The sequence below is a fragment of the Plectropomus leopardus genome, chromosome 10 (genome assembly GCF_008729295.1).
Source record: "Plectropomus leopardus isolate mb chromosome 10, YSFRI_Pleo_2.0, whole genome shotgun sequence".
Taxonomy (NCBI): Eukaryota; Metazoa; Chordata; class Actinopteri; order Perciformes; family Serranidae; genus Plectropomus; species Plectropomus leopardus.
Window position 1 is genome coordinate 17,004,104 of NC_056472.1, and position 10,040 is coordinate 17,014,143.

Consider the following 10,040-nt stretch of genomic DNA (forward strand, 5'->3'; position numbering starts at 1 on the left):
TAGGTTTACTAAATGCAGCTGTAAGCTGATAAATAAAAAAATGTTTTATGCTTAGAACCAACGTCTTCTTTTTAGAGGATACTTTACACCAGTGGTTCCCAACTGGTGGGTTGCTTTTATTTGAAGTGCATTTTGTTTATTTTTGCAATATATTTTATTTCATTGTGTTCTAAGCCAACCAACATTTTGTGAAATAAAATTGGATATGTGGTAATTTATCCATACCCTAAACTAATGACGAAGAGAATTCTGGACTCCACAGCTGGACCAGTTGGGAACCACTGCTTTAGACAATGTAAGTATTGTGGGTCTTGTAGCGACCTAACAGTAGCATGGTTTAACTGCATTATCAGCTAACACTAGAAATTTACAAATAAATGGAAAATAAAAAAATAATTGGTATAACAACTATAGAGCTATCAGCCATCTGAAAAAGGAAAAAAAAATAAGAGCAATACACTTTATATTTTTAATAAGTTAAAAACAGACCTAGTGTTTATTATATCGAACTTCTGTATGTACTCTGATCAGCCAAGATGGCACATTCAGCAGAAATATTTCTGGGCTGGAGTTTACCTTACCAGATGGGAAAACAATGGTCATGCTTAAAGGCTAAGCCGTGGGGGTCCCCTCTCATCTGGTCTCCTGCTGAATGTCACCTCTACCAAAAATGGATCAAAGGACAGCCTTCTCATAACTGTTAAATCAGCAGACGCCGTGCGGCTCTAAATTTGATCTATGTTCCCATCCCTATTTTATTTATTATTTTATAAACTTATGCATTTGCTTTTTGTGAATAAAAAGTGTGTGCTTTCTTCCCTCTCGCTAAAATCAACAGCATAAAGCCATGTGATCAGCAGAGCTACTCATGACCTGAAGAAAGACGACCTCAGTCATTGATTGGAAACAACTGTGTTATTCATCTTATTTTAGACTTCCAACAAAGGCCAAGAGCCTACTGACGTTATGTTGGTGTGGAAAATTATGCAAACCCAAAGCTTTGATAATATCTTCTCCATGGTTTTGATTGCCCTTATTGAACTAAAATTTGTGAAACCTTATGTATATAAAAGGACAACCCAGGTAAATGTGGTAATTCTTTTAACTAATAGACATCACCAAGAAACATCCTTAGTTGATTACTTACAGTAAGACAAGTATTTTTTTGTATTACAAGTGATATGCATAGATTTCCAGAAAAAAAAAAACTGAACATTGGATAAAGCCAGGTTAAAAATTCTTGTTTTACTTTTTTGTTTTTTTTCAACAATCGGAGAGTTTGGTATGTTTGTGCTGCTGGAGAGAATATGTTTTTAGCTTTAAGTATGAGAAATAACTCATTTTGAGAAAATTACCTCAAAGATATATGTATTGTAAAATTCCATTTTAGAATAAATAAGACACTTGTGTATTAACAGATATCACCATGAAACTTTCCTAGTTAAGTATTTAGATTAAGACAATTATTCCTCTTTATGCATACATTTCCTGAACTAAAATTAAGACTTAAATGTTAATTTATACATTTTTTCCCAGTACTCTAAAAGAAGATGTTATGGATACAAAATAGCCTAAAATCTCAAAAATTGACCAATGTTTTCACCTGGGTTGTCTCGCCTTAAGGTTTATAATGAAATCTAACGTCATTTCCAAGCAAAGCAAAACTTTGCATTTAATGACAAGCCATAGAATACTACAGTATGTAATTAAAAACATGTGTGATGCTACCCCCTTTTGCTGGACTAATTGCTTTTGGAGACATAACTTATGAAGTGTCACGATGAACAAAACTGTCAGACAGTTTAATGAGAAGCCATTATCTTTTGGAAGTCACTGAAAAATTATATTGGATTTGTAAATTGACCTATTTAGAAATTGGTCTGATACTACTGTGCACACATCTTCATCACACATAGCTAGAGAATGGGAAAGCTTTGAGAAAAGATACTATTTTTCCGTGAAAAAATAAAACAAAATTGTGTAACAGTATGAAATCAAACATAATGCATTGTGACAGTAGTAAAAGAAGTTATTCATATTGTATGACTATGACAACAAAATGTACCGTAGATACAAACCATCAACAGGGAATACAATACACTTACTGTTTCATCATCTCACAGTATGTTTTATTTTCTGGATCGCTGTGCATTTTAAAATCAATCGTGTTACTAGGCTTCACAATCCATTCACGCTCCCTTCTGTTTAAATTTGGCCTCACATTTGCTTTCTTTATTAGCTTTTTTTCTTTCAGTCATTACCATCAGTTTGATTATTTGACTTTTAAGGTCCAGCAGAATGCTCACTACCCAATCTAAAAGCGTCAGTACATTTCAAGTTCTGGTTGCATCATCAAACAGCATCTGAAATCCCTCTCTGAATGCCCTCAAGGAGAGACTGTCCAAAAGTGTGCCTTATCTCCTTCTCTGCAATTCATTATGTCTTGCTCCTCACTATAGATACCACCCTTTTCATCCTACCTTCAAGTGTGGCTCTTTTGTCTTTAGACAGAAAGACCTACATTTTGTACAAACCAGTATGTAGCATCCTATATGGCTGTATGTGGTGTCTGAGAGAGCTCAATGCACTGCAACATAGAGAGAAAAGGCCAAAAGCATCACTTGACTTTGACAATGCCGATATTGATTAACAATATATTACAGCAGCTGCCCTTCTCTCTGACTTTTAAAAACGTAAGCACTTCTGGAAAAATAGGGAAGAAAACAAGCATGCCATAAAGAGACACACAGTAAAAAAACACAAGCAACATCAGGAATGCCACCTTTAGAACAATACAGAACTGAATTATAACACAAAAGGAGTTTATGGGGGTCACTAATGAACGTGCTAGTAATTAGTACATGGCACGAGTAGCCTATGTCTCAAGCAATATCAGCATGCAACCACAGGTACAATATAAAACGGAAATATGATAGCTCCGGGGTTTCCCCACATTGTCATGGGTGAAACTTTTCCATGACTTTTCAAGGACAAAAGATTGTTTTGCTTGCCCGTCATTTTCAAAATACATCGAACTCTAATCAAACATAACTTTAACAAGCCGGCATACATGGGGGGAGCTACGATTGATGATTATTGCTGTTTTGTAGTTTTGTAGTTTTCTTGTTGTGAATCGCTCCCTTTTGCCTTGGATTTTAAATTATACATTTGTTTTATTTTAAGATGTAATGTTTACTTGTGTGGACTGTAAGAAGAGTAGTTGCAACCACGGTAGCGGCCAATGCGGATCCAACTAAATAAATTAATTAATTAAAGAAGAAATGTATTTGACAATAAACAATAACATTTTCACACATGGATGGATATTAGAGAAATGTTACGTCAACTCCTACAGAAGTGAAATGAAATTGCTGTGATGTTACTTTATGTGGACGGTTATCCATGGAAGAGTAATTTAACAATTCTTTTGCGAATATCCATGACTTTTCCAAAACTGTCTCTTTGCAAAATCATAACCCAATGACTCAAGATAGTCCACAGACCTTGTTGTGAGCCGTTTCATGCAGGAACTATACTCTTTCTACCGAACTACACCTGCCAACCGAATCATCACACAGGCAGAAACGTGCATCTCCTGCTGGCTGACAGCCATTAATGTTTACATCTCATGCACTTCTTGTCCATGAGTAGATGCACACTTCCTCCTGCGCGGTGATACAGTTGGCAGGTGTAGTTTTGAAGATAAACAGTTCCTACATGAAACCGTTAACAAAATCTGTGGATTATCTTGAGTAACCGGGTCATGATTTCTGGTAAGAGACATTGCTGTTAAGTTTTTCACATTTTTTGGTGCTTTAAGCACCACAAGCTGAGTGCCATTTCGTTCCATTATATTGGAGAGAAGGAAGACATCTCTACAATATCTCCCACACTGGACAACTCACACCAAAACAATTTAGACTGATAAATTGCACCACAGGTAAGAGGAAAAATATGCATTTTTGATTTGGGAGTGAACTGTCATTTTAAGCAGGAGTGCTTTTAACTCCTCACTGTACCATCTAGCAAGCTCTTTGGATTCCTCTCTCCTCTCTACCTTAACATTTGACATAATTAACTTTTGCACCTTGTAAATCTAGAATACAAATAGGCCATAATAAACAGTGTGCTACTGAAAACTGCTGACCATTTTGGTTTCAGCCTTTCCAACCATCCTAGTCTTCTACAACACTCAACTCAGCACAACATAATACCATCCAAACATAGCCATAGCTGCTGGACATGGTTAACGTCATTGACAGTCCAGCAGTTTGTACCGGTGAGCGTCCATTAATTCCCTGACCTTTATGTAGAGTGTTTCCCTGCGAGCCAAGAAATGTTATTTACACCTGCTTGAATGAATGGACAGTGTATTAAGACTAGCTCCCTTTTCATGATGGAAATTTCATTACTGTAGATTCTATTTCCATCATCAATTATTAAAACATAGTTGCTTAATCAAGTGATCCTTTGGACAGTCTTACAATGATGACTCACAGGTCAAACAGAGTTCTGGTGAAAGATTTCTTAATGATACATAATTACATACACTAGTAGTGGTGTATGTATTTATGTAGTCTTGTGAGTGCAGCTATACATTTTTGATCTTACTTCAAAAAAGGAAGCTATCTCTTATTTGAATCACATTCAAGTGATGTATTGAGGCTTCATATTAATCTGCATGAGCTGATCTACTTTAGGGAGAAATGAGAGAATGATTGTTGAGTGTTGATTTTTGTTTTTGTATCTTTCCACCGATGTACTATCCACAACTGGAGCTTTTAAACAGTACAGCCCCAGTATACCGCCTGGTAGTAAGTCCCATATAATGAAATCTGACATGTTTTTTGTTTAGGGCTATTCTGCTTAAGCCAATACGCAACGTTACTGGGGCATAGCCAATCGGGACTGGGGCACGTAGGGAGAGGCCATGCAAGCTAACCCTTTGTTTAGAGTCCTTGGGCCTTGTGGCAACATCTCGCCTCAGTGAGAGTGCCACGAGCTACACAGCCTGGCCTAATTTCATCTTCAATCAGTGTCTCCAGAGTCATCAGGGATAACTAGCAGCTCCGGCTCGAACTACATTGCATTTGTCGTTACATTTATCAATTCATGATATTTTGCTGTGTGATCTTTAATTCTGTTTAATTTGGTGCATAGGTTGGCCAATTGAATGCAATGGATGATAAAATATTTAAGTTAGCATACAGTGACTGATTAAGAGAAAAACCACAGATGGTATGGAGAGGAATATTAGATTACCACCTCCAGTGGAAGCATCCCATGAGATAAAAATAGCCTGTGGATGAACATTCCTGTTCAATGCAAAGTTAGACCTGCATTGTTATGGTGTTCAAAGCTCCATCTGCTCCTCCTCGCTTCCAATAAACCTGCTTCACATCATAATTAAGTGCAGTGACGGAAGAAAACCCTCTATTAAATAAATATGCTAATTTCTCTATAATGAAGATCATATTCATGCCATAAGTGAGCTTAACTTATATATCCTCACTTACCATTGCACAAAAATGGAAAGCCCCACTGGGCTGTTTTTAATTGGTTACATCTACCTGGACAAGCCGATTTCCATCTAACAAATGAAACCCGATGAGGAAAGCTCTGTATGTGTTTCACCTCATACTGCGAGACACCAAAGAGGGCTGAGCGCGATGAAAAATGGATGTGCTCTTTTGGAGCGTGGTCATCCAAGTGTCCTGCAGCACACCTTGTGTACTGCCGGCACCCCTGCCACTAAACCCTCAGCAGGGGTACGCGGCCCTTCAGTCCCCTCGGCGGGGAGTCACCTATGAAACCCTGCACCCACGCATACCACATGTCCCAGATCATTCAGCACGGTTAGCTAAGCTGCCACTGTTATGTAGCCATTATCCATTTAACTTCTCCCCACACGGTGTCAGCTTCCTTTTGTTAAGACTCATTCAGGTACAAAGTATTATTACACCCCGTGGAATAGGATAGCTCTACAAAGCCATCAAGGGAAAGTATTTATCTCATTGATTATGTATCATCGCCGAAGGAAGACTGCGCCTGTGGTATCTTCTCTCACAACCCGTCTCGGTTGTTCACATGGAGGGGAACACAGAAAGTAAACCAAAGTGCCCTCGTGCTGAAGGCCTTAGCTGCGATCCCACGGTCCCCATTGTTCCTTTACTTTTAATTTCTAAGCATACGCATAAGCAGCTTAACTTTTTGCCTTTTTCGGTGAAAAAAGCCAAAGCTTTGTTGCTCCTGATGTCACACGGCTTCCTCAAATCCTGACCTTATTTGATTTTGTGAATTTTATTTTTTTTAAAGATTTCCTACTGTAGTTATTGATGGAGGAGGAAAAACAAACTGCACTGTTACACTGCCATTCCTCAAAACAGGAGCGTTCAAGGTTTGTCCTTAGATCATAATTCAACCAATATTTAAAAGCAGTGTAAAAGCAGGGAGAAATAGAAAAGTAAAATATATCCAAGCTGGTGTATTTTTCTCTTTTTAACATGCCCGTGTGATTCGTGACGTACTGTAGGAGCATGGAAAATGGAGGGGGTTTAATACAAAGGATTAAGTGATTTGCATGAGGACTGATAACTTGAAATACAGTTAGGAGAGGAGACATGGAATCCATCCACTTTCTACCCATCAGCTTCAATTTGTAGAGCGACTTGAATCAATATGGCCATCCCTCTCAAGGATGCCATGAATCTTTCATTCCCCTATAGCAGTGGAAGCGTGCGGATTGTGTCCCTCCATACCAGTTTAATGCATTTACCCTGTAAGCTGCTCATTCCCAGTCACTGCACTGTCAGCCCCTGACATCTTTATTCATGAGCACGCACGCTCACTGTAAATTCCTCTGAGGAGTATTAAGAGTTGTGTCTTGAAGCCGAGATGCACACCGGGGAGGATTGTGAAGAGACAGAGAGCAATGATTATGTCGGGAGGTTTCTGTGGCTCTCATCCGCCACGCTTTAAACATTTCGGGCACATGATGTTTCGATGGAGCTGCAGCACATGCGTGTGAGATGAGAGACTAAATGAAGTTGCTTTAAAAAATCCTACTTGTCAAAAACCAAGCTGTTCATGCTCACACAAACAGGCCCTGGAGTGTTTTGTGTAATCGTCTTGCAGGTCTCTGAAACAATCTATTTTAGCAGTGGAGCAGCTGGCTCTTGGTTTCTTCCTGATTAGCAAAAAAACAACAAAAAAATTGTACAGGCTGATGGCTGTTTATGGTAGATTAAACATGTATCCATGGCCTAGAATCTAATCAAACTCACAATTAAAAATTAAAACCTCGGCTTCTTATGATTAAATAAAATATTACGTCTCTTATTTTTCAGCTTAGGCTCCTCGTATATTGCTGTTTGTACATGCCTTTACTTATCAGAGTAAAGAATAACAGCTAACAATATCACAAACAGAAAATGTTGGCCTCTGATGGTGCAAACTCTGGCACCAAAACAAAAAATTCAAGCTCTTGCTGTGCTTCTCTATGAGATGAGTACTTTTGCATCGACTCTGTACAGCTATGTCATGATGACCATAAAGAGCTCATGTGAGAGCATGGCAGGAGGTGGTCAATCCTGGGATTTATGCCACTGAGCAGTAACATCATATTAATTCTCTCTGACTCAGGATTGCCATCCCTGCAGAGCACCATTCATACCCACTGGGACTAGGATTGGCTAAAAATGAATGACAAACACCAGTCTAGCATTAAAGGTGGGAGCATGCTTTATGCAAAGCTGGCAATGCTGTAGCCTATCACATGCACAGCAATTTTTCAGATTAGTGGATCTATCTGTTGTCTACTAAAGCTGCTGTACACCTTTGCTGCAAACCAAAAAAATGCTAAATGCATCTAGCATGACTGTATTTTATGTGGAAAATGTAAAACAAATGTATTTTTTGTATAGATGAAAGCAGCATGAACTTTACAGGACAGCGGACAGCTCAGCACCATCTCTCACTTGTCCTCCAAAGCACAAAAGCTATGGATCATCTTTTCCCCTGACGTCGCACCTACAGCTCGATCCTATTTCTGTTAAATTCAAAACCTGAGAAGAGGTGAGCATCATAATTTTGACAGCCAAACTTTTTCATGTCATTCAGGCCCATGATGCTGTGAATCACGGCAGGTGCCAAAAGGATATGTCCATAATTCTACCACATTCTCACTGTTGTGTCTGACACACTGACTGTTACACCCCCCCTGTAATGCAAACACCACAACCAATTTCTAATGTGCTATTGTTATATGGATATTATGCAGCATGCTGTTTTTGTTTGGATGATACTTTTTTGTTTTGCTTTTAAAGGACTCTTGTGAAATGTCTATTCATAACCCCCCTGGTGAGGATCAAAGTTATATGTATTTGTTTACTTAGTACCTCTGGCATAAACTCGCACAACGTAATTATTTTAGAGTCGATTGCCCTTATTGTTGTCCTCTCCAGGGTCTCAATCTGCAACATATCGTGTAACTGACTCTGGCTGCTTGAGAATAGACTGACAGGAGTGGACACAGTGAGGAGCTGCTCTCTCGGGAGCAAAACGTCACAAAAGACCCCTCTTGGCTTACGAGCATGCTGTGACAGCCACGCTGTGGTGCCAGGTCACTGACTCACCATCCTTGCGGTAGTAGGTGATCTCCACCTTGCGCTCCTCGGACCCAAACACAGCCTGGGCCACCTGGCTGATGGCCTCTTTGTCGGTCAGGTCACCGTGGAGGAAGTCGCAGGTGCACGGCTTCTGCATGATGTCCGGTCTCGAGAAGCCTGTCATCTCACAGAAGCCGTCGTTGCAGTATATTATTGCACAGTTCTCCACCCTGGCATTGGCTATCACAAATTTCCGGTCTGTATGGAGAGAAAAATATGTGAGCACTGTCTGTTCCGGTACATCTGACCTCTGAGCCTCAAACTGTCCATACACAAATAAAAACAACCAGCAATCAAGTTGGTTGAAGTCAATCAATCGAGTTCACTGACACTGTATGGAAAACAATCAGCTTACCTCATATAAATATAAAACCTGCAAAAATGTAGTCAGGTCTTTTGTGTGTCTTTGTATAAAATAAAGTCTCTCAGTAATTTATTTATTTTTATTCCAATGGAAAAAAATAATGTTTAAAGAACAGTTTCATCACAAGATAAAGTTAAATGTATTAATTTCTCATTTTTGCCTTAGTGTTGATACGTTTTACTTAGAATTTTCTGATCAGGGCGCAGCAATTGCAAATCAATAAGATACTTACTCTGACCCTCGAATTTCCGAATAATCATTCCAAGGAAAGTGTTTTGTGGCGCAACGTGACCTCTTCTCACCGGCATGTTTATACACAAAAATATCCCGCGATGTCCAAAGGGGGAAAAAAAACGCCTTTACAAGTAAATCCCGAAGTTACAGATGTTGGCTCTTTGTGATGCTCCCTTCAGCACGGACCATACTCGACGCGAGCACTCTCTCCACTTCAAATAACCTTCCCACTTCGCCGAGGAGTTCTTTACCCAGTTTGTGTGACGGAGCTTGTGGATGCCTCCTCGCCGAAACGCGCGGAATCGGGGAGGATTGCTGGAGTTAGATTCAGTTCGCAAAGCATTTCGCGATGAGGATGGATGCGATCCTGACGTCCTCTGAAGTGGTGTGTTGGGCGCATACAGCGGACAGTGGTTGATATGCCGAGGGGAGTGACGTTGCGCCCATGAGACTTAGTTCCCTCCACCTCGGGCAGAAGGATGAGTCCCTGCCTCGTGCACCGAAACTAAGTACTATATGAATATACAGTGTGCACTTATTACGGTTTTATGCTCTAAAATATGCTGCTCTGTCTGAAAAACATATTTTTAGCCCTTCCTCTTACGTGGTTCCGTACTATGGACGCACGTTTTAACCTGTCCTGTGAATTTCTCACCACTTAAAATTGGTAAACTTTAAACAACAAGGCTAATGTGTTAAATGTCAGTGGTGTCCCAAAGGGGGGGCCGGGGGGCCATGGCCACCCTGAGCCCTTCCACCTCCCTTGTAAAAAAACA

At 39.8% G+C, this 10,040-nt stretch overlaps 1 protein-coding gene across 1 annotated transcript in view; it reads right to left on the minus strand.

The window, feature by feature from the left end:
- The window catches only part of LOC121949066 (potassium voltage-gated channel subfamily H member 7-like), a 51,726-nt gene extending 42,388 nt beyond the window's left edge, over positions 1–9,338 (minus strand). Inside the window, exons 1-2 of the mRNA XM_042494662.1 lie at positions 9,263–9,338; positions 8,634–8,864 (exon numbers count right to left, since the gene is read on the minus strand). Coding sequence (XP_042350596.1) covers positions 8,634–8,864; positions 9,263–9,338 — 307 coding nt within the window. The remainder of the gene's footprint in view (positions 1–8,633; positions 8,865–9,262) is intronic.
- Between the last annotated feature and the right edge of the window lie 702 nt (positions 9,339–10,040).